We start from the raw sequence: 26,061 nt of genomic DNA, 5'->3' as shown, positions 1-26,061 counted from the left end.
TATAGGCCAGTCAAGACCCAGCCTGGAACGTGGAAAGTAGTCACCCACCCATCACTTTTGACTAACAGTAAGAGCCGTCCTGGATCAGCTATACAGCCATACTAAAATGGCAAAGTGTTAATCAGCATTAGCTGCCGCTTACACCGGAAAATACCGGCTCTTACTTCACCGAGGCCAGGAACCTGGGTGACACATAGTCAGGTCCATAAATATTGGGACATGCACACAAATCTAACATTTTTGGCTCTATACCCTACCACAATGTATTTGAAATGAAATGAACAAGATGTGCTTTATCTGCAGACTGTCAGCTTTAATTTGGGGGTATTTACATCCAAATCAGGTGAACGGTGCAGGAATTACAACAGTTTGCATATGTGCCTCCCACTTGTTAAGGGACCAAAAGTAATGGGACAATTGCCTTCTCAGCTGTTCCATGGCCCCGTGTGTATTATTCCCTTATCCCAATTACAATGAGCAGATAAAAGTTCCAGAGTTTGGGGGCTGTGGTCTGGCTGCCGAGACGCGCGGATGCTTGGTGTCTGAGCTCCTGAGACAGCACTGCTAAAAGCAACTTTAAAGCGACATACCAAGCTGGAGGGGAACCTCTGCAGTACCGCTACCGACATGGTTGGGCGGGAAAAAAAAGCGGTTATACACCCTCAGCTCTCTAAGTCCTACTTCTCTAAAGACGCAGGCAGCGACCAAGATGGCGCCGAGGAAACGTCCGCCTCATGAACCAGAGAACTAGGGCGAACTGCAGCCCTCCCATGAAACAGCGTGTGACTTGCAGCGCTCTCCTCCAGCTTCACCCACCTCAGCCTCTTGTGGGTTCGAGCATACCGCACTCTCAACGGGAGTTTCTGATCCGGTGCTGGGTCCAGAACCAGCAGATCCACTGGAGACGCCCAGCAACGCTACCGGCCCGGAGCAAAGTGTGAATCCTGCCAGCTCTCCAAACAAGCTACAGGTTCACTTAGAACCCAGTCAGCCTGAGGAACCCACTCCGACACCGTCGCAAAAAGGTACCCAGGGCTGGGGATGGGAATCCTGCGAAGAGGGAGAGGCCGCTCTACTAGCAATACCAGTCTCCAACACCGCCCTGACTGATACCACCATGTGGGACATGTTATTACTCCAGAGGCGTTCCTTATTGCAGGACATGCGACTGGTGGTGGCCGCGCTACGCTCTGAAATAGCTGATCTAGGGACTAGAACATACCACCCGGAGAACAAATTTGGGGACTTTGCAACGTCTCATAGCACCCTAATTGATGCGCACACCGAATTAGAAGCAGAGGTGGAAGCTATAAAGATAAAAATGGCCGACTTAGAAGAAAGGAGTTGGCACAACAATATTAAATTGCGTGGGATCCCTGAATCAGTTTCCGCAAAAGATATCCGGGAATATGTGCAATCTCTTATCAAAGCGACTTTGCCACATTGCCAAAATAAAGACATGGAGATTGATCGGGCTCACAGAGTACCACGTCCGCGACACCTGGATGCATCTATTCCAAGAGATGTTCTCGCCAGAGTCAATTTCTTTAAGGTCAAAGAGCAACTAATGGCTCATGCCAGGAAAAATTAAGGACTTCCTGCTCCTTATCATAAAGTTCTTATCTTTATGGATCTATCCGCCACTACGCTGAGGCTACGGAGAGCCTTACTCCCCATTACTTCTGCTCTTCAACGGGAGCAGATTCAGTACCGCTGGGGATTCCCAGTTCGTCTTCTAGTGCCCTATAAGGGGGAGCTACATATCATCAAGTCCCTAGCTTAGAGCCACAAGATCCTGAATAGCTAGAATATTGCACAGTCTCCACCAGAAGGAGCCCGACAAACTACTCCAAGAAGGATCCATAAGGACTGGGAAATAGTCCGTTAACATGGGTTCACTGTGCAGGGTTTTTCCGCATTACGGTACTAAAGATATCCGTTTTATATTCCCTGGACCTGTTTTTGACCTGGGTCACAGACGGGACTATTGCGCCAATTGTCAGAGAGCCTTGAGCTCCTCAAGGTTATTTTTTTTCTATGTTTTATTTTTATTTCAGTTTTTATGTTTTATTCCCATTTCTCTTTTGGGAAGCTCTGTTTAAATCGTGCATGTATGTTGCCTGTGTCATTTCACGCTGCCTATGTCCGATTGATGCGAGCGTCCTGACTGGGAGGCGCTTTGCATCTCTTTTATAATTTCTATTATGTGAAATTTGCAATGATGTTTATTCTACTGTATAATGGTCATTTTCATTGTTAGCCTGAATGCGAATGGTCTGAACAGTCCAATACGAAGAGTGTGCCTTTGGAGGGAAGCCAAAACCCTGCAATGTGACATTTTAGGGGCTCAGGAGACACATTTTTCTCCAAAAAGACACTTTTAGATTAAGACGTGTACAGTTGTGGCCAAACGTTTTGAGAATTACATAAATATTGGAAAAGTTGCTGCTTAAGTTTTTATAATGGCAATTTGCATATACTCCAGAATGTTATGAAGAGTGATCAGATGAATTGCATAGTCCTTCTTTGCCATGAAAATTAACTTAATCCCCAAAAAACTTTCCACTGCATATCATTGCTGTCATTAACCCCTTCACGCAACATCATGTACGTGGGGGAATGTGGTGCCTCACCGCATCCCCACGTGCATGTACGTGATCGGCTTTCACTGTCAGCGCAGGGATCGAAGCGCTGAAGGTTCAGTGAAGCCGGCGTGCTGGGGTTGCTAGGCAACCAGAGAAGCCGGAGGGAACTGTATTGGAGCCCTGACCCGCCCATGATCGCTGTGATTGGTCCAATACTGCAGAGGGATTAATCGCAGCGCATCGGGGCAGGTAAGGGGGGGGGGGGGTTAGGGAGGGACTGTGTGCTTCTCCTTCTCTGATCGTTCCAATTCCTGTCAGGGAAGCAATCAGAGAAGGAGATAGTGTGAAAATCTGCTGTACCTATGACATGTACACTAGTCATGGAGCACTGCTACTTAGCGCTCCATGATTAGTATACTCGTCATGGCATTCAACTGTCACCATGTCTGCAGACATGGTGACAGCGCTGATTGCCGGCTGTTACACACAGCCAGGCACCTTGGGTCGTATCGGCGATCGATGCAAACTGCAGGTCAATTCAGACCTGCGGTTTGCAGCGCTTTATGTAGTTTCTGATCCCTGCGATACCTAAAAATTGCCAAAATCAATTTTTTTTACCCTCCCTGCACCCCTGAATTCATTTATGTGGCAGGGTGCAGCGGGGCGTTGCGGGAGGCGGGCGGTGCGGCAGGCGATCCCCCGCCCGCCTCCCATTATAATAATCGTTGGTGTATTTTTTCATCCGGGCACAAGCTCTACTTTCAAAATACATCTGGAAAGGGAAACACCCCAGAGTTGCTAGGGAGGTTATAAGGAGGGAGCGTCGCTTGGGGGGGCCTTGCTGTTCCAGACCATAAACTATATTACGTAGCAACATTGGTGTCAATGCTTAAGGGATGGGCAAGATCTGATACAAAAATACCTTGGGTTCATTTGGAATTAGCACAGGCCGCCCCTTTTTTGCTGACAGATCTGTTACATCTGCCCTTTTGGAAATTCCCCACTCCCAAACACCTGAGTCCGACAATTCTAGCATCTGTAAAGGCCTGGTCTCTTTATCACACTGTAGCTGACTCCGATAGCCCTCCTTTTCTCTCCTCTATACCCCTATCTATGCTTCAGACTATACTCCCACACTTGGATTAGTCTATCTGGACTCTAGACACGAGTCAGAATGTGGAAAGCTTATTTGAGGATGGGGTGTTACAATATTTTCAAACAATTAGGGACCGCTTGGCCCTCCCGGCGACTGAATTTTACAAATACCTCCAGATTCGCCATGCAGAACTTGCAGCCGTCAGGTTTAAAAATGAAAAAGCTAGCAAAGCCTTATATTTTGAGCAATGCCAAAGGGCTAAAACCACTATACAACTCTATACACCCGACCCAATACAAACGCTCCCATCCCATGCATACATGGGAGAGAACCTTAAACATACCCATTACAGATACAGAATGGCTTGGGGCCCTTAAGGCGATCCACAAATATCTCAAATGCACATCCCACATTGTATCAGCGCTTAAAACAGTTTTACATTGGTATTATACGCCAGATAGACTGGCAATTATTTACCCCGGCGTTTCTAATCTTTGCTGGATGGACTGTGGTAGTAAAGGAACACTTTTCCACATCATTTGGCAATGTCCGGCTCTTGGATCTTATTGGTCTGCCTGCACTGCCATGATGAGCCGAATATTTCATAATAAGATCAGCTGGTCCCCTCAGCTAGTTTTACTTTTTATAGGCATTAACAATGTCCCGACTTAATATAAAACACTTTTTTTTTTGTATAATTTGTGTTTTAGCTAAACTAATATAATTGAGGCACTGGAAATCTCCAGACGTGCCAAGACTGAGTGAATTAATCTCTGCAATAAACACGACGTATGCTTATGAAAGAATTATATCAATGGGAAACTGTAGTTTCACCAAACTCCAGTTGCAATGGCGGGCTTGGACAAACTCCCCACTCTGCTCACCTCCTTAGTTACTATTACTTAATCACACACTCCTTGTTACATGCATTGGCCTCAATAGGCTTCAGGGCTTGACCTGACTAGGTGGCGATATCCTTAACACCTTTAACTGTACCATCTCGCAGGCTTGCTGAATGTATATGTAATGCTAATATGTTGCTTGCACACTTATATGCATCATTGTTATGGTACTTTCTTTATTCTTTGGCGTAATGCACTGTTGCATCGCGCAATTGTAATACTCCATAATGTATCCTGTTTTTTTTCTCATATGTCTTGAAAAATTCCTCAATAAAAACTATTGAAATTAAAAGGTCCAGAGTTAATTTCAAGTGTGCCATTTGCATTTAGAATCTGTTGCTGTCAACTCTCAAGATGAGATCCAAAGAGCTGTCACTATCAGTGAAGCAAGCCATCATTAGGCTAAAAAAACTAAACAAACCCATCAGAGAGAGAGCAAAAACATTAGGCGTGGCCAGGAAAGCATCGGTGAGCCCAGCATCACCAAAAGACCCAGAAGACCACGGTGGATGACCGAAGAATTCTTTCCCTGGTGAAGAAAACACCCTTCACAACAGTTGGCCAGATCAAGAGCACTCTCCAGGAGGTAGGTGTATGTCTGTCAAAGTCAACAATCAAGAGAAGAATTCACCAGAGTGAATACAGAGGGTTCACCACAAGATGTAAACCATTGGTGAGTCTCAAACAGGAAGGCCATATTAGAGTTTGCCAAACATAAAAAAAAAAAGCCTTCACAGTTCTGGAACAACATCCTATGGACATATGAGACCAAGATCAACTTGTAGCAGAGTGATGGGAAGAGAAGAGTATGGAGAAGGAAAGGAGCGGCTCATGATCCTAAGCATACCACCTCATCAGTGAAGCATGGTGGTGGTAGTATCATGGCGTGGGCAGGTATGGCTGCCAATGGAACTGGTTCTCTTGTATTGATGATGTGACTGCTGACAAAAGAAGCAGGATGAATTCTGAAGTGTTTCGGGCAATATTATCTGCTCATATTCAGCCAAATGCTTCAGAACTCGTTGGACTGCGCTTCACAGTGCAGATGGACAATGACCCAAAGCATACTGCAACAGCAACCAAAAAGTTTTTTTAAGGGAAAGAAGTGGAATGTTATGCAATGGCCAAGTCTATCACCCGACCTGATTCCGATTTGAGCATGCATTTCACTTGCTGAAGACAAAACTGAAGGGAAAATGCCCCAAGAACAAGCAGGAACTGAAGACAGTTGCAGTAGAGGCCTGGCAGAGCATTACCAGGGATGAAACCCAGCCTCTGGTGATGTCTATACGTTCCAGACTTCAGGCTGCAATTGACTGCAAACGTTTTGCAACCAAGTATTACAAAGTGAAAGTTTGATTTATGATTATTCTGTCCCATTACTTTTGGTCCCTTAACAAGTGGGAGGCACATATGCAAATTGTAATTCCTACACCGTTCACCTTATTTGGATGTAAATACCCTCAAATTAAAGCTGACAGTCTGCAGTTAAAGCGCATCTTGTTTGTTTTATTTCAAATCCATTGTGTTGGTGTATAGAGCCAAAAATGTTTGCATTGTGTCCATGTCCCAATATTTATGCACCTGACTGTATCTTCTATCAATGACGAACCCTTGTGCCTTCCTACACACACTGCTCAAAACAATAAAGGGAACACTTAAACAACACAATGTAACTCCAAGTCAATCACACTTCTTGTCCGTACAGGGGTGCAATTTCCAAAATGGGGTCACTTCTTTGGAATCTTGACTGTCTGGGGATCTCAGTTTATTTTTTAGTTTTTTTAAATGCAACTTGGCGCCTAAAATCCATGGGCCAGATTTATCATGACTCTGACAGCTCAATCCACTTTCACATATGGCTAAAGTCAGTTTTAGCAAAGTCAGATTTATGATTGGCCCTTTAAGACTGTAATAAATGTGGTTTGACGGTAGCAGTTTATTAGTCAGTAAGCAGCTTTACAAAAGTCGCACATCTTTATGAAAGTCGCAAGTTTTTATGAAAAAGTCGCATGTTCTATTAAAAAGTCTCATAAGATAAGCATTGTCCTCACTGGAGTGAAATTTTTTGCGACTTTTTAAATAGTCCCAATCGTAACTCTGTCTAGAGATTCATTTACATAAGAAAACACGCCCACTTTCAGAAAACTGGCGAGCATAGTGCAGAGCAGAAAAACGTCGCAAATTTGTGCAGTTTTAGCGTTTGCGCATTTTTTGGGGACTTTTTCCCTCCATTATTCTGACCTGAGCTAATGATAAATCTGGTCCCATGTCTGCAAAATCTATATTTTTCAGTTTGCCTCCTAAACCCTGCTGTGCGCCCTTACAGCAGGATCGGAGCATATGTGTGGTGTTGCCACAATCCGGAGAAAATGGGTAACACATAGTGGGGAGCATTTTCTCCTGTTACCTCTTGTGAAAATAAAAAATTGCACCTAAAGTAATATTTTCTTTTTAAATGCATAATCTTTCATTTTCACAGTCGTCTTCTATGTTCTTTGACAGGGGTTTTTAAGTTCTGTGAGACACCTGTTTTCGTATAGGGTGCAGTTTCTAAAGTGGTGGCTCTTCTTGGGGTTTCAACTGTCTGGGGACCTCCATGTATGCAAATTCTGGCCTGAAAAATCTATATTTTGCAGTTTGCTTCTTGAGCCCTGCTGTATGCCAGAGCTTATTATGGGGTGTTGCTGTAATCAGGAGGAAATGGGTAACGAATTATGGGGTGCATTTTCTCCAGTTACCCCTTACTACTGAAACTGAACAATTTGGCACTAAAATGTCTTATTATTTTTTAACAAAAAAAAATCTGCCCTCCGGATGCCTAAAGTTCCTTTCCTTTTGAGCCCTGCTGTGCGCCCATATAGGGCACAGCAAGCCATATAAGCACATATAAACTGCAGAATTTGCATAATAAGTATTGAATTTTGTTTGGTAACTAGTGTTGATCGAGCACGAGCCAAAGTGCTCTGGTGCTCGAGTAGAACACTTTGCGATGCTCGGGTACTCTACAGAAGCACCCGAGCATAATGGAAGTCAATGGGGGAAACTGAGCATTAAACCAGGCACCCCCTGCTCTGAAGAGGGAAGGGTGCCGGATCCCACTGAGGTCTATGCTGAAGATCGCTGTACAGTGAGGGAATCCCCCAGTGTGAGTCCATGGCTTAGAAGTCCCTGCTCTGACTCCATATATAGCTATGTCCATATATGGAGTCAGTGCTTGGGGACACCCAGTGTATTTAAATCTAATTTAGCCTCTATTTCTGAAAAGTTTCTGCCAGGATTTGAACTCACAAGCTTCTACGTTAGAGGAAAGGACTTTAACCACTCGGCTATAAAGCTGAATGATAAACTGTCAGAAAAATCTCAGTAGTTTGTCATGTAGTAAGTATTCCTATACAGCAGAAGTATCATTTCATATTTCAGTGCAGGTTAACATGTAGCTGTATAGTGTAGTGGTTAAAGTTCTTGGCTCTAATAAAGAAGCTTGTGAGTTCATATTCCGTCAGAAACATTTCAGAAATAGAGGCTAAATTAAATTTATATATAAAAATTTTTTTTTTGTAATTGTAAAAAATGTCACAAAATAAATGTGTAATTACAAAAAAAAATTGATAAAATCATACTTCTGATATATATTAAATGCATAATATGTGGGAAACTAGTACTGATGTTTTTAGCCATAATATATTTAGGCTACCTTCACACTCGCGTTTCACAGATCCGTTTAAAACGGATCCGTCTCAAAAATTGCAGAACGGATGCAAACGTGGACCTTTAAAACAGATCCGTTCAAACGGATCCGCCTGTAAATCAAATCCGTACATTGCGTTTGCCTCCGTTTAGTGGATCTGTTTTTAAAGAAAATGTATATCTCAAGGTGTCCACCCACTTTGAAAAGTGTATACCTCCACTCAGGTACTGTAATTTGGAATCCTATTTGTTCCTCAGCGGGCAGAGTGATTTTCCTGGATAATGTTTTTTATTTTTTATTTGATTTTTTTTTTTTTTTACAAAAGTTTTTTTTTTTTAAACACCTTTTTGTCTACTTTTTTATTGTCAGGCAACATGACTCTGTGCGTCCATCAGTGAGTCCTGTTGCATCACCAACATTATTGGGCCATCTGTAGCCCTACCATAGCTTGTCAAACCTAGCCATAAACAAAAACACTGTTTGGCAGAATCCTCCTCTTAGCAGTGTGTTATTGTCATCCCTTGTTCTGCGTGATCCTGCGCAGTGCAGGGAAGAGTATAGCAGCTTGAACTTCCGAGTTCTTTGGCTGTGTGCAGGTCCTTCATCGGCTCTGTTCCATAACTGCATAATTTCCCTTTCCAGGCCCTCCAGGCGACGTGCCAAGTCATCAAACACTCGCCTCATCTCTTCTGAAAAACCATGTTAAGATAGTTTCCAATGCTCTAGAAGGTTACCATAATCCTCCCGAAGGCTCTGACCGGATCTCCTGCTATTCAACATATCCCTCACATTTTGTCTCCAATGTGAGAGGGTATGTTGAAAAGCGGGACCAGGATTGTCCTGAACCTGTGCATGAGAGATAGGAGGGTTGTGGGTGGTGGCCGGTTCCGCTTCAAGAGCTGGTTCAGGCGCCCGACTGCTGCTGGCACTACTGTGGAGAAAAAGAAAATAAAAGGCCATGAATTATTGCGTCCAGGTTATGATATGCCTACCTCTTGTAGGGGGCTGCACAAAACAGAGGGGCTAAACGCTCCTCTCTCTCACGTAGCCCCTTGCTGTCATAGAGAACAATTGTCCCTGCTACTGCAGGGGGCAGCATGAAGCAGAGGGGCAAAATGCTCCTCTGTCTCACGCAGCCCCTTGCTGTCATAGGGAGATGAAAGCAAAATAATTGTGTATATATAGTTTAAGAATAATAATAAAAATTACCTTCTAAGAGCCAGCGTCCTGCATAAGAACCCCAAAGCAGCAGAATGCATACAGTTGCAAGAAAAAGTATGTGAACCCTTTGGAATCATATGGATTTCTGCAAAAATTGGTCATAAAATGTGATCTGATCTTCATCTAAGTCACAACAATAGACAATCACAGTCTGCTTAAACTAATAACACACAAAGAATTAAATGTTACCATGTTTTTATTGAACACACCATGTAAACATTCACAGTGCAGGTGGAAAAAGTATGTGAACCCCTAGACTAATGACATCACTAATAGCTAATTGGAGTGAGGTGTCAGCCAACTGGAGTCCAATCAATGAGATTGGAGGTGTTGGTTACAACTGCCCTGCGCTATAAAAAAAACACACCAGTTCTGGGTTTGCTTTTCACAAGAAGCATTGCCTAATGTGAATCATGCCTCGCACAAAAGAGCTCTCAGAAGACCTACGATTAAGAATTGTTGACTTGCATAAAGCTGGAAAGGATTATAAAAGTATGTCCAAAAGCCTTGCTGTTCATCAGTCCACGGTAAGACAAATTGTCTATATATGGAGAAAGTTCAGCACTGCTGCTACTCTCCCTAGGAGTGGCCATCCTGTAAAGATGACTGCAAGAGCACAGCGCAGATTGCTCAATGAGGTGAAGAAGAATCCTAAAGTGTCAGCTAAAGACTTACAAAAGTCTCTTGCATATGCTAACATTCCTGTTAGCGAATCTACGATACATAAAACACTAAACAATAATGGATTTCATGTAAGGATACCACAGAGGAAGCCACTGCTTTCCAAAAAAAAACATTGCTGCACCTTTACAGTTTGCAGAAGAGCACCTGGATGTTCCACAACAGTACTGGCAAAATATTCTGTGGACAGATGAAACCAAAGTTGAGTTGTTTGGAAGAAACACACAACACTATGTGTGGAGAAAAAGAGGCACAGCACGCCAACATCAAAACCTCACCCCAACTGTGAAGTATGGTGGTGGGGACATCATGGTTTGGAGCTGATTTGCTGCGTCAGGGCCTGGACGGATTGCTATCATTGAGGCCATCTGTCCACCAGCTGAAACTCAATAGAAGATGGGTGTCGCAACAGGACAACGACCCAAAGCATAGAAGTAAATCAACAACAGAATGGCTTAAACAAAAGAAAATACGCCTTCTGGAGTGGCCCCGTCAGAGTCCTGACCTCAACCCGATTGAGATGCTATGGCATGACCTCAAGAAAGCGATTCACACCAGACATCCCAAGAATATTGTAAAGAGGAATGGTCAATAATTACCCCTGACCATTTTCCATGTCTGATCTGCAACTACAGGAAATGTTTTGTTGAAGTTATTGCTGCCAAAGGAGGTTCAACCAGTTATTAAATCCAAGGGTTCACATACTTTTTCCACCTGCATTGTGAATGTTTACATAATGTGTTCAATAAAAACATGGTAACATTTAATTCTTTGTGTGTTATTAGTTTAAGCAGACTGTGATTGTCTATTGTTGTGACTTAGATGAAGATTGGATCACATTTTATGACCAATTTGTGCAGAAATCCATATCATTTCAAAGGGTTCACATACTTTTTCTTGCAACTGTATATTGTGACTTTGAGGTTGCTCAGGATCCACTTGGGGCCTGAACCTCCTTGTTATAATCCCTCTTGAAGCGGTCCCGGATCGACCGCCACAGAGTCATAACCTTTTTGACTGGGAAAAAAAATAAAAGTTAAAATATTATCAAGGTGTTAGGCTATACATGAGGTGTAAATACATATTGCGGTACTTACCACAATCTTTCTGAGCCGCCGCATTGAGATCCTCCCAGCCGGTGAATAAAAAATCACATATCTGCCTCCAGAGCCGCTTGGTATAATGATGGTCAACATGTAGGCGGTCGGTGTGGTACCATAACACAGGACGAGCCTCTAAAAGCTAAATAAGAAGTTTGTTGTCTATGTGAGGGACAACAAACTCCATATCGTCACTGGTGGAGACTCTGAAACCCTGGAAGAAAAAGGAAGACTAAATCTAAATTTTTTTTAAAAAAATATGGAATTTAATAAAACGACATATTCAATACTTACACATCCCCGACCGCCATGGCGTCTCCCACAAGCTCTGGTGGATCCTGCCTGGCAGCTCTAGTTGAAGGTTCCTAAAAACATTTAAAAAAATATATATTATTTTTTTTACACAGATTATATTAAAACATACATACTTCCTGCCAGTCCTGGTCAGTGCTACGTCCACCTCCCCTTGGTGATGCGGATGTCCGTGAAAACCCCGCAACAGGGGATGGTGCTGCTGGGGCTGAGCTTGTGGATGATGAAAACTAGAACAAAGAGACATACAGATTAATGTTCTGAATCTTATTGTATTAGAAAATCATATTGTCGCTTGTACTTACCGCTTGCTGAATGCGACAACGCCTTCTTGGTGGCTTTTTTTGTGAGTGCTTTCGGATGCTTCAGACATCTGTAGAGACATAATACAAATAAACACGCTATATTAAAAAGTCCACGTAGATATCAGAAATATATAATTATTTTAAAAACTTACATTTTAATACAAAAGATCTTCAAAAGATTATTTATTCTATGCTTTGGTAGATGCTATAAAGAAAAAAAAACATTAAACACATTCTTTAAATGCACTTGATTTTGAAGCCCCCCTCCTCAGTGCCATTTGCTCACCCTCAATGCCATTTGACACTTTGGGCCACTTGTGAGAGCCCTGAAACAGATCTCACAAACTAAAACCAAAACGCAAGTGTGAAAGTAGCCTTAGATATATTATAATATATTATATTATATGTTCTAAATATATAATATATGTAAATATATTATGGCTAAAACCATACTTACTACATGACAAACTATTATGAGGTTTTTCTGACAGTTTATCATTCAGCTTTATAGCGGAGTGGTTGAAGTCCTGGCCTCTAATGTAGAAAGTTGTCAGTTCAAATCCCGGCAGAAACTTTTCAGAAATAGAGGCTAAATTGGATTTAAAGGGAACCTGTCACCGGGATTTTGTGTATAGAGCTGAGGACATGGGTTGCTAGATGTCACTAGCACATCCGCATTACCCAGTCCCCATAGCTCTGTGTGTGTGTTTGATACATATGCAAATTAACCTGAGATGAGTCTGAGCTTGAAAATATGATTTTTCTCTGGTCACACAAGATATGACTCATGTTAATTTGCATGAGGGAAGGCGGGAAGTACAAAAATGCATAATACTTATTGAATTCGTCTGCAAATGAAATTAAAAGTGTAATTTATATGTTTAGAGTAACACAATGAACATTTAGAAACGCTCAGTGAGGGTAGCATAGTACAGGTGACAGGTTCCCTTTTAAATACACTGACTGGAGCATCACGTTCGAACACACAAGGTATTCGGCCGAGCACTGCAATGTGCCGAGCATCGCGATGCTCAAGCCAAACTGGTGTTCGGCCTAGCATGTTCGCTCAATGCTATTGGTAATCTGTGTTATGTTACGGTAAAATAGGATTAAAATGGAAAAGCATAAAAAATTAAAACATTTAAAATTTCTCTGATATTTTCCTTTAATTCTTGTGTAGCACCTTAAGGGTTAACAAAGTTTGTAAGATCATTTTTGAAAAACGTGAGGGATGTAGTTTCTAAAATGGGGTAATTTATTGGCACTTTGTATTATGTAAACCCCCAAAAGTGACTTTATAACTGAATTGGTCCTTTTAAAAATATGTTGTGGAAATGTTCTGGGAAATCTAAAAATTGCATCTGAAATTCAAAGCTGTTTTAATGCCAACAATGGGGAATGTTGATTGATAACTATTTTGAGGTATTACTATCTGTCTTAAAAGTAGAGAAATTCAAATCAGAAAATTGCATATTTTCTGTAAATGTAGATTTTTTTTTTAAAATGAATAAAGGAAATAAATATTGACCCAAATTTACAGCTAACATGAAGCACAGTATGTCACGAGAAAACAGTCTCAGAATCTGTTAGATAAGTAAAAGCGTTCCAAAGTTATTACCACATAGTGACACATGTCAGATTTGCAAAAATAGGCCTTGGCCAGAAGGTGAAGACTGGCCTGGGGTAGAAGGGGTTAAAATAGGAGGTAGAAAAACTACAGAGGTAATGCTAGACATAATCACTGTCACTTTTGTGCAGGTTCACTTTAACTAAATAAATATGGAGGTGATGATAAAATCGGCTCTCTACAGATGGACCATTTTATCCACGATGTATGTTGCACTTAAAGGTTATATAGAACTTGCATATTGACTTATAAATAGGCTAGATCATCAATATCAGATTGGTGGGGTCTCACACTCCCACCAACCAGCTGTTAGCAGCAGCTTCAGGTCCGAGAAGTAAACATTGTACGGAGCCACAACACCAAAGCTCTGTTGCACGGTCTAGTGGCTGTTCTATGGTACTGCAGCTATTTTTACGGAGAGTATGGTAGATGAGCTGCAGTCCCAGGAATGGCTACACTGTTTGCAGAGCTTTGGTGTTAACACCCCATACACTGTTTATGTTTGTGCCTGCTACTAATAACTGATTGGTGGGAGTGTTGGACCCCCACCGTTCTCATATTCATGATCCATCCGGTAATCCCGGAAAACCTCTTAAGAGTTGCTTGCTTTGAGGACAGTAAAACATAGAAACATAGAATGTGTCGGCAGATAAGAACCATTTGGCCCATCTGGTCTGCCCAATATATCTGAATCCTATGAATAGTCCCTGGCCCTATCTTATATGAAGGATAGCCTTATGCCTATCCCATGCATGCTTAAACTCCTTCACTGTATTTGCAGCTACCACTTCTGCATGAAGGCTATTCCATGCATCCACTACTCTCTCAGTAAAGTAATACTTCCTTATATTACTTTTAAACCTTTGCCCCTCTAATTTAAAACTGTGTCCTCTTGTGGTAGTTTTTCTTCTTTTAAATATGCTCTCCTCCTTTACTGTCACAAAAACCTTTGTGACATTCTTTGATATTTTTCATGTAGAGAAGGTAAAGGCTGTATTAGACACCCAGATGCTGCAGATGATTGTCTGCAATCGTCAGATAGCTAGTGAAGGACACCACTGCTGTTACATGCAGCAGTGTCCTCCGTGGCATGGGGAGGAGCGATCGCTATGGGGCAGCGCTGTGTTGGCGGCAGATCGCTATTACACAGAGCAATCTGCCACCGGAACCATTTTGATTTGGAGGCAGTATTAGGCTGGGTTCACACGGGCGAGATTTCCGCGTGGGTGCAATGCGTGAGGTAATTTTCACGCAATGCACAACTGATGTAGGCCCCATAGAAGTGAAAATCGCACACCGAATCCGCACTTGCTTGCAATTTTCACTTCTATGGGGCCTGCGTTGCATGGTTGCTAAGTTGAGTCTATTCACTGTATTTATTATTTTCCCTTAGAACATGGTTATAAGGGAAAATAATAGCATTCTTTAATACAGAATGCTTAGTAGAAGGTCAATTGAGGGTTAAAAAATAAAAAATAAATAAACTCGCCTCCTCCTCTTGATCGCGTAGTTTCCTCTTCTGACTTCTTTAATCATGAGCTGCAGGCTAAAGGACCTGTGACATCACATCACATAGTCCAATCACATGGTCCATCACCGTGGTGATGGACCATGTGATTGGACCATGTGATGAGCTCATTGACGTCACCACAGGTCCTTTGATGGGTCCTGAAGAAAGAACAGGAGACCGGCAGCTACGCGATCAATTGGAGGAGGTGAGTTAATTTTTTTATTTTTTTAACCCTCAATTGACCTTGTACTAAGCATTCTGTATTAAAGAATGCTATTATTTTGGTTATAAGGGAAAATAATTACATCTACACAACACCGAACCTAAACCTGAACTTAAGTGAAGAAGTTTGGATCTGGGTACCACATTCAGTTTTTTCACGTGCGTGCAAAACGCATTGCACCAACGCGATAAAAACTGAACAACGGAACGCAATCGCAGTCAAAACTGACTGCAATTAGGTACCTAATCGCGCGGGTTTGCCGCAATGCACCCGGGACGCATCCTGAGCCGAAACGTTACGCCCGTGTGAACTCGGCCTTAGACTGCCAGATGATCACTAATGAGTATTCATAGGAACGCTTGATAGTGATCATCTGCCAGAAAATCTGGCAATCTAATACACTCTTGTGACAGCAACCCTTATTCTTGATAACCAGTGAGTCGTTTTACCTCTCGTATTGTATTGCTAAAAGCGATATATTTATATTTACATGTATTATACATTTTATAATGTTATATTTTAAGTTTAGAGAAGTTGTAGGTGTAAATCAGTACAACTACTACTAATTTGTGTACTTTAATCATACTGCATGAAGGTCTATATCTGTGGATTTAAGTGTTCAGAAATTAAGTGATATATTCCAGTAAGAAAATGTGTTGTTTTTTTGTGCCAGTATTCTTACTAATTGTTATATATTTTAATTCTTTTTTAGCCCTCACTTGCTATTCTTTATTGTTCATGAGGTTTGCTTACAAAGTGCAACCCAGAAACTGGTTATTGTTTGCATGTCATTTAACCAACGAATGTGCACAACTTGTTCAAGGAGGTCGGCTAATCAACTTCAAGTAAGTAAGAAAAGTTATTTGTTTGCTGTGCATTACAGCACTGTAGTTTGTTTAGTTTCAATTGTGTTTAATACCAACAGAACATTAAGTGCATTTCACCAACTAAGGTTATAAACCAAGTTATAAATCAAGAATGACCAAACATTATGTAGATAACTGTAAAACGGTGTTCAAAGGTGAACAAATGGTTGACATAATGCAAGTATAACAAAATATGAAATTACACAAGTGGACAAAATTGTTGGTACCCTTCTGCTCAAGAAAGAAAAACTGAAATAACTTGAAACTGACAAAAGTGATAAAAGATAACAACTGATTGCCGGGTGATCGTTACCATGGAAACGAGCAGTGTATAATGTGATGGGAAAATAAATCCAGCCAGCAAAAGGAGGCAATATGGAGAATCACAATACATTAGTAAGTGCCTTCTATTGCTGAAATGAGACAACCCCTATAACATAAAGGGGTTATCTCATGACTAATGTGAAAAATAAAAATCTGACATCATATAGTACATCTCTAACAAAGCTAGAACCAGTCCTGTACCTCGCATGGATCCAGAGATCTTCCCATTCATTGCTCTGCTAGATTTAGATCAACCTGACCAGTCAGGAGTTGTTTCCATGCTGCCTCGGCACTCTCCCTATCACAGATCAGGAGGCAGTTGAAGGATGAAACTGAGCATTTGTGGCTTGGTGAGTCGGACAAAGGAATAAGAAAAAAACAGCAGGTTTTTGGATGTTTCGAGCTGTGTATTTTGGGTCGTTATCCTGTTGGAGGATCCATGATCTGCGACTGAGAACAAGCTTTCTGACAATGGGCAGCACATTTCACTCCAGAATGCTTTCATAGTATTGAGATTTCATTGTACCCTGCACAGAATCAAGACACCCTGTGCCAGATGCAGTAAAAGCAGCCCCAAAATATAACCAAGCCTCCTTCAAGTTTCACATTAGGTACAATGTTCTTTTTGCTTCATTTTTGAGTCTGTGAACATAGAGCTGATGTGACTAGCCAAAGAACTCAAGTTTTGTCTCATCTGTCCAAAGAACATTATCTCAGAAGCTTGTCAATATGCTTTTTGGCAAATTCCCGTGTTGTTTTTCTCTGATTTGCTACAGTGCATTCCTGCTCGGTTCTCTTCCATTAGGTCCACTTTGGCTAAGGGCTCATGCACACGATCATATTTATTTTGTGGTCTGCAAAACACTGATCCGCAAAAAATACAGAAGACGTCCGTGTGACATTAGTATTGCATCCGATGTTTTTTTTTCCGGATACATTGTAACAATGCATATCCTTGTCTGCAAAGCAGACAAGAATAGGACATGTTCTATCTTTTTTGCAGAACGGCCATGCGGACATATGCAAACGGAACGGACACTGAAAGAAAATACATTTGTGTGCAAGAGCCCTAAGACAGACGACACTGATGTACCTTGACCTTTGAGTTACCTCTAATCTCTTTGGAAGTAGTTCTGGGCACTTTGGTTACCATTTGTATCATCAGTGTCCTCCATTTGTTATCAATTTTCCTCTTGCGGCCACATCCAGCGAGGTTGGCTACAGTCCTGTAGACCTTAAACTTCAGAATAATATGTGCTACTGTAGTAAGAAGAACATCAAGCTGTTTGGAGACTGTCTTATAGCCTTTACCTTTCCATGTTTGTCTATAATTTTCTTTCTAATTTTCTGAGGCAATTCTCTCCCTCCTCTCTTTGGTCCATGTTTAGTTTGGTACCCACCATAATGGCAAACAGCACAGTGACTACTTTTCACCCTTTAGGCTTCTTTCACACGAGCGTGACGGATTGGCTCCGGATGCGTTCAGTGAAACTCGCGCCATTTTGAAAGCAAGTTCAGTGAGTTTTGTCTGCGATTGCATTCAGTTTTTTCCACGCGGGTGCAATGTATTTTGATGAGTTTTTCACGCGTGTGAAAAAAAAACTGAAGGTTTACAAACAACATCTCTTAGCAGCCATCAGTGAAAAACGCACTGCATTTGCTTGTGACTACAATTCATTTTTCACTGAAGCCCCATTCACTTGGGGCCAGGGCTGCGTGAAAAACACTGAATATAGAACATGCTGCGTTTTTCACGCAGAACTGATGTGTAAAAAAAATAAAAATTTGTGTGAAAGAGGCTTGAATAGGCAGGCAAGTTTGAAGACACCTGTGAGACTAATTACAGGACACACCTTAGTTTAACATGTCCGAATGGCCAAATTATTTTCTAGGGGTACCATCATTTTGTTCAGGCCAATTTCATTAGTTTTTTAAAATTACTCTGTTGAACGACAGTTCAAAAGCAATGCCTTATTTTCATTAGCATTTTCAGTAAATTGTTTATTACTTTTGTCAGGGTCAAGTTATTTCAGTGACCATTGTGGGTTTTTCTATCTGTAATGGAAGGGTACCAATAATTTAGCCTGTCCACAGTCCCGCCATTCCCAGCCGGGTCAGAAGTGGCCCATGTCATGACCACCGCTGACAGTCCCTGGCATTGGAGTGATTGGCTGTAGTGATCACGGGATCAAACCACTAATGGTCTGGTGGGAATGGGGCAATGGCGCAGGAACAGGGGGACAACCACTGAAACTTACAGCTCTTAGGCCAGACAAGAATTTACAGCTCTTAGGCCAGACAAGAATAGACATGAAGTAAAGTTAAAGGGGTTGTCTGGCTGATTTGAAATGGTTTTAAAAAAAAAAAAAAAAAGGTAAAAAAATTGTATGAAATAAATAGGGGTGCACCGAAATTTCGGCGGCCGAAAATATCGGCCGAGAATGCACCTAATCTGTTTCTGCCGATATTTTTACATATCGGCCGGAAATAGCGGGGAGGGACTGGGAGGAGGAGCTGGGGGCCGGTGCGTTCACTGTGCTCCGGCCCCCCAGCTCCAGTAGTTATAAAATGTTGTACAATTAATAAGCATTCTATTCATTTGGCCCCCCTCTGCAGTATTACATTCAATACAGCCACATCCTACTCACAGGGCTGTGCTGGCCGGCCGGGCAGACGAGCGGCAGCGTCACGACTGACGTCACATGCCTGCGCCGCCTCCTTCATTCAGAAAGTAGGCCGGGCACATGACGTCAGTTGTGACGCTGCCGCTCCTCTGCCCGGCCGGCCAGCATTAAGATGACAGCCCTGTGAGTATGATGTGGCTGTATTGAATGTAATACTGCAGAGGGGGCCTCATGAATAGAATGCTTATTAATTGTACAACATTTTATAACTACTGGAGCTGGGGGCCGGAGCACAGTGAACGCACCGGCCCCCAGCTCCTCCTCCCAGTCCCTCCCCGCTATTTTCTATTAATTGTACAATGGGGGCTGTGGATGGCACTGTTATGGGGTGGGGGTCTGTGGATGGCACTGTTATGGGGTGGGTGGGGGTCTGTGGATGGCACTGTTATGAGGTGGGGGGGGTCTGTGGATGGCACTGTTATGAGGTGGGGGGGTCTGTGGATGGCACTATTATGAGGTGGGGGGGTCTGTGGATGGCACTGTTATGGGGTGGGGGGTCTTTTAAAAGTATTTGGGCAAAAAGGCAGTTTCGGTTTCGGTCAAGGGGTATCCTGAAGTTTCGGTTTCGGACCAGAATTTTCATTTCGGTGCACCCCTAGAAATAAATCATGCTTATCTTACCGATTCCCTGCCACTTCCGTTTCCCCGACGGTCACTGTCTGAGCAGTTATTTTATATGGTGAGGGACCAGGAAGTAGACCTTGTCCTAAGGGACTGGGAACAGTTAAGATGTAAGTGACCGCGGGTTGGTAAGGAAAATGCGTATGATTTTGCAACCAAAATCTTTTTATTTTGAAGACTGACTTGTACTTTTATGTTCTTTTATTCTAGCATGTCAAAGAAAGAAAGTGAATAAACAAAAATGAATAGAGTGTCACCATCCTTGAATACCTGCCTGTAACCCAACTTTTGGACCTTGTCAACAGTTTATTTGCACTGTGCAATTTAGTTCTTAATACAGTACTCTTTCTCTACCACTACATCTCTAACATAAAGGGTTTTATTTATACTACTGTTTGGTCATTTATCATGTCCCACATACTGCTCTCTCTCAGGTTAACTCTAAAATCAAGTGAGCTAACGTTGGGAGAGAACAAATCGGTGCCAGAGTTTTAATTCACTGATATACAGAAATAAAATGATCTTACTAATGAAGTTGCAGCCTTTATGAATAATTCAGGGTATTCATATCTTATGAATTTTTAAGTGAACATGAATAAATGAAGGTAAATATTTCTATGAGTTTAATGTGACTTTGTTATGCTACTATTTCCTCCTCCTGTTAGGGCATTTTGTTCTGCATTTTCACAATGTAACAATATATATAGATATTGATGTCGCAACTTCTTCAAGACTAAAGATGAAACGGGCAAATCACAGCTAACCTGCATGTACAGATGCTGTGTACTTTTGTACACTGTGTGCAAAAATATATTTTTAAATCTGAATGCAAAAATATTTTTGAAGCACTTAAAACAGGAGGGTACCTACTTGTGTCTGAATGACCTCCAGAGGATGCCACCCTAGGTCAAAAATAGTAATTTTCCCTTTCATCCTCTGTGACGACACATGACATTGACCCACCTCCCTCCAGGTAGGGACAGGAAGCAGATAAATAGGATCCTCACATCAGTGTCTTCCTGTCCCTTCCCGACAGGGAGAGGTTGCAGCAGTTCTGCAGCATTTGCTGTGTGTGCTAAGCCTGTATATAGTGATGGACGAACTTCAGCCGGGACAATTCGCGAATGTAATCAAGTTTGCGAACCGCAAGTTCACAGCGGGCCCCATTCACTTTAATGGCAGGCGAACCTCAAAAACCTTCAGGTCATATGTTCAGCCACCAAATACTTAAAGAAGTGCAAAAATCATCCCACAACATGGACAGTGACATACCAGAAAGGGATCAATGGCAAAAATTCCCCACAAAAATATGCATTTTAATCAGTGGCAATTTTTATGCTTCTTAAAGGGAAATTCTCAGAAATGTGCCCTGCTGGAGCCTAGAAATTTTTTATTTCAGGCCACGGGAGTACAGGCCCTAAATATTTGGCATTCACCGGACAGAAAAGAACAATTGATAATGTGGCTGGAGGTACATTAGGTGGTCACCGTATAACAATTTTACTGTTGGACAGTTAGATTACAGACCCCAAAAATTATGCATGCCACCGTACATAAATGATCAAGTGATTATGTGGCTGTAGGTATTAGGTATTTTACTGCAGGCCAGTATAGTACAGGCCCCAAACATTAGGCATTCACCGGACAGAAAATTAATTATGTGGCTGGAGGTATATTGGACTGTTATTAGATATCAATTTTACTGCAGGCGAGTACAAATATGTCAAATACATATGTTTAAAAGAACAAAAAAAATATAAAATTGGATTAAAAACATGGCTAATGAAATCCCCCCCTCTTGAAAAAAACTAAACAAATGATAATGGTTGAAATTCGATCACAGGTGTTGAATTCCTCAGAGATCCATGCCTCATTCATTTTTAGAAATGTGAGGTAGTCCACACTGTTGTGAGCTAGGCGAGTGTGCTTATTGGTCACGATCCCTCCCCTGCTGCACATGGTGGATGGCTCGCTCCAGATACATATGCAGTCTGCTTTTTTCCTCCTGTGCACTGAGAATTCTGCCTGCTTCTCCTCCCTATCTGCTGCTTCGTCTCTCCCTCTGAACTCCTCTTCCTCTCTTGTGGGCACCCACGTGACGTTCATTGACACATCATCATCGTCACCTTCACCACCACTGACATTAAAGATCTCTGTGTAGGCAGCAACAGCAAGGACCACCCTCCTTGGGCTGATCTGGGTACTGTCGTCAGACCGCTGGGTGGCGGCCGTTGCTACCTCCTCATCCGATGCCGAGAATGGCTGAGCATCGTTAAGGTCTGGGAATTGATGGGAAAATAATTTCTCTGACTTGAGTGGAGGGGCTGTGGTGGTGTCTTTGGGGGTGCACACCGCAGAGAGTGAGGAGGGTGCAGATGCAGAAGTGGAATGCTGAGTGAGTCACTCAACTAACTGGTGCATCCTTCGAAGTAATCACATGCATCTTCTCCAACCTCCCACTTCGGCTCCGGCCTGGTGCACCTGCCCGACCCCTACCACCCCTTCGGAATAGACTCCTCCTTCCTCTGCCTGTCTTTTTCAAAATGACCCTCTGACAAAGTCACTATACAAGAGCAGTATATGTGGAAGCAGGTATATAGAACCCCTTAATCAGTTTTTTTTGGGGGGGCAACTGGTATATCACACCGGTTGCAATTAGTTGTTCCAATGTCGTTTGTCCCTTTGTATAGCTGCAGTATCTCAGCAGAACTGCGCACAAATGCTGCACTATACATAAATTACAATTGTGTTCAAAATAATAGCCGTGTGCTTAAAGTGAATACAGCTCAAAATCCTTCTAATAGCTTTTATTGCCATACACACAAATGAATTGGGAACACTACACATTCTATTCCAAATCAAAACATGAAAAGAAATATGTCAAATTTGTGTTGTTCCTCTAAAAGAAATTGAAGAAAAGTGAATATTAGACTGTCAAAAAAAATAGCAGTGTTTGCATTCTTCTTTACAAACTCAAACATTCACTTTATTAACAGAAAAATGTTTGAAGAATTTGCTTTCCTTTGAATCACTTAACTAATATTTAGTTGTATAACCACTGTTTCTAAGAACAGCTGTACATCTGTGTTGCATTGAGTCAGCCAACTTCTGGCACATGTGAACATGTATTCCAGCCCAGGATGATTGGACTACATTCCACAGTTCTTCTCTATTTCTTGGTTTTGCCTCAGAAACTGCATTTTTGATGTCACCCCACAAGTTTTCTATTGGATTAAGATCCAGGGATTGGGCTGGCCACTCCATATAGTCAATTTTGTTGATCTGGAACCAAGATGTTGCACGTTTACTGGTGTGTTTGGGGTCGTTTTCTTGTTGGAACACCCATTTCAAGGGCATTTCCTCTTCAGCATAAGGCAGCATGACCTCTTCAAGTATTTTTATTTATTCAAACTGATCCATGATACCTGGTATACAATAAATAGGCCAGGTCATAGGTTTGTTTATAGGGTAGGGGTTGTGTCCATGTGCTGAAACGTCTCAATTGGCTGTCCTGTCCCCCCTTATGGATGTGTCATGGGTCAAAGTTCTGCACAATGCAAAGAATATGGTGCCGGCAGTCATCAACATATGTTCGCCTGTTCTGCCAAACGACTGCCTGGTGAACCGCAAGGCCATCTCTACCTGTATAGAGCAAAGTAGGTCTGTCTGAAACACTGGAGAAAAAGCCTACTATGTGGTGGTTATCACAATATTTACTGCTTACCTCCATCTTATACCCACCCTTTCTTGCATCAGGGGTGGCGTGGGGTTTTTGCATGGTGACCGGACGCGGTGGAGTTCCTCTGGTCTGTGCAGCAGCCGCTGTTCAGATATTCTTGGCTCCAGCATGCAACATCACAAGGGGGCCTGAGTGAGGTGTCTAGAGAGAGCGCCTACTTCCAGTGCAGGTCTCCAGCAGATGTAGGTAGTGATGTGCTGTTTGGTGCCAGATTCAAGGGGGAAGTTCGCCTTCTGATCTGAGGTCTAAAAGTTAGAAAGTATAAGTGGGGTCATTCTGTGCAGAAAAGCCATGTTATTCCCAGTGCATAAAAACATCCATTCTATGATTTAAGCGTGAATCGAAGATGCCTAATAAGTATGTTATTTATACCCATATAAGGTGTAGACTGCACTTTGAGAATGAAGATGAGAAACTTTTAGGGTCGTGCCCTAAACCTGATCTTTCCCTAGCCAAGTTGTCTAAAGGCGTAAACATGGAACCAGTGTAGGAGAGAAAATAGACAGCGGCACTCACCCGTGTGAAAAAATAGCAGCAGCTCTATTTCCAAATTCAAATAAGGCAGGGGGGGCGGACAATTCTATAGCACACATTGAACAGCGGCGGCCGTTTTCGCACTACAAGCGCTTCCTCAGGCTGTGCGTCAATGTGTGCTTGCGCATCTCTCCTTTTAAATACTGGTGCAGGCCGTTGTCATGGAAATTGACAAACTAGACTGCGTCTTTATATATAGGGTGACTCAGAATATAAAAACAATATACAAGTAACAACAACAGGTTATAATGTGCACAAAACATACGCATGGTAATAGGTTTATTATTAGAGGAAGGGGCTGAGATAATTTCTATCATTTAATCCAAGTTCCCCCAGGGCTTGTGTGCGTAAAACCCACCTAGCTTCCCTCTGCGGGAGAAGGCGATGTCTATCTCCTCCTTGTACCCACCCCTCTGTAATCTCTAGGCCGGAGAAGGAAATGCAATTAATATCACAATCATGGGCCTCTCTCACATGATCTATCAATCTTGGACATCTCTTCCCTGTCTTAATGGAGTTGAAATGCTCCCTAACTCGTTCAAAGAGACACCTAATGGTCTTCCTGATGTAGAATCGCCCGCAGGTGCACAGTAGTAAATATACCAAATGTGCTCCGGCAGTTGATGAAGGTATTAACTTTGTGCTGAATCCCAGCAAATCCAATGCACTTCTTTTGGGAATTATAGGTGCATAGTGAACAACTACCACACCTAAAATTACCTTTTGGTAGCTTACTTCTGAGCCAATTCTTACTCTTGCCAGGCTGAAACCTACTCCTAACAAGTCTGTCTTTGACAGTATGACTCCTTCTGAAAGAAATAAACGGTTTCTGTCCTGTGTGATGCGGGTGTAGAGGCTTTCCACATCGAGGGACACCAATTGGTAACCCTCTTGCCAATGCAGTTCCTTGAGGGCTAATAAAAAATCATTAGTGTCTCTGAATACCTCACCATTTGAGGATATGGGTTCCTTAACCCCTTCACACATTTTCACGTACATGTACGCGAGGAAATGCAGCTTCTAGCGTCAGCGTCTTGTTGTGTAAGACGCTGACAGTTCAATTCAGTACAATACATAATTTATTGTACCGAATTGAAATGGGGATCAAACCCTGAAAAGGTGAAGTCCTACAGTGGGACAATATAAAAAAGTGAAAAAAAAGGGTTTTTTTTTATAATAAAACATTTTTTCGTAAAAAATAAATGCCCCATCACCATAAAATTGTGCTTCAAATACATAAATAGAAAACAGACATATTAGGTATCGCCTCAGCTACCACCTCAGGGGAACACTGTTAAAAAAAAAAAAGGCAAAAAATACTATTTAATGGCTTTTAGAAAATGGAGACACTAAAACGTTTCTTTTTCTTCAAAAAATGCTTTTAATATTTAAAACTGAAACAAAGACATAAGATACATAAGGTATCACCGCATCCATAATCATCTGCTTTATAAAACTAGAACATGATCTATCCCCTCAACTTCATCACAAAAAGTGTAAGTCCAAGCGATCTACAAGTCATACACACCCTAAAATTGTACCAATCAAACTGTCATCTCTTCCTGCAAAAAATAAGAGCCTACCTAAGACAATGATCCAAAAAAAAAAAATGGCTTTCAGAAAATGGAGAAAAAAATTGAGCACCATAAACACCATAAAAAAAAAAAAATCTTTACCAAAAATGCAAATTTTCCTCGGTGCCTCCACAACGGCACTCGCAGGAGGGTATCCCCGCCCCAGGACAGGAAACAACTCAGGAGCACATGATTTAAAAAGGCCTCCTCCCCTTACCTATTCAGTCGTTGCTTCCTGTCCTCGGGATGCATAGGAGCCTCTCCTGTAGTACCAGGAATGTATGGTTCCCTTACGTCCTACCAGCAGCACAGATGGGGTTAACTGCCCCTGTGGACTGGTAGGATCGGCGGAATTTTTAATGAGCCCAAGAACCAATAAACGATCTTCAGCTCCCAGAAAGGGAGGAGATCACCCCCCAGCCCACCGTGTTTTTTTCTGTCCTTTGGACAGGTGGACTGGCGTATC

General features: G+C 42.2%; 1 protein-coding gene across 2 annotated transcripts in view; it reads left to right on the top strand.

Moving 5' to 3' along the window:
• MPC1 (mitochondrial pyruvate carrier 1) overlaps positions 1 to 20,362 on the top strand; it is an 84,529-nt gene extending 64,167 nt beyond the window's left edge. For both annotated transcript variants that reach the window (XM_044287973.1, XM_044287974.1), the window contains 2 exons: positions 15,966 to 16,098; positions 19,959 to 20,362. In XM_044287973.1, coding sequence (XP_044143908.1) covers positions 15,966 to 16,098; positions 19,959 to 19,983 — 158 coding nt within the window. In that variant the 3' untranslated portion in view covers positions 19,984 to 20,362. The remainder of the gene's footprint in view (positions 1 to 15,965; positions 16,099 to 19,958) is intronic.
• The last annotated feature ends 5,699 nt before the right edge of the window (positions 20,363 to 26,061 follow it).

Source organism: Bufo gargarizans, chromosome 3, assembly GCF_014858855.1.
Source record: "Bufo gargarizans isolate SCDJY-AF-19 chromosome 3, ASM1485885v1, whole genome shotgun sequence".
Lineage (NCBI taxonomy): Eukaryota > Metazoa > Chordata > Amphibia > Anura > Bufonidae > Bufo > Bufo gargarizans.
This window is presented reverse-complemented; position numbering and strand designations above follow the sequence as displayed.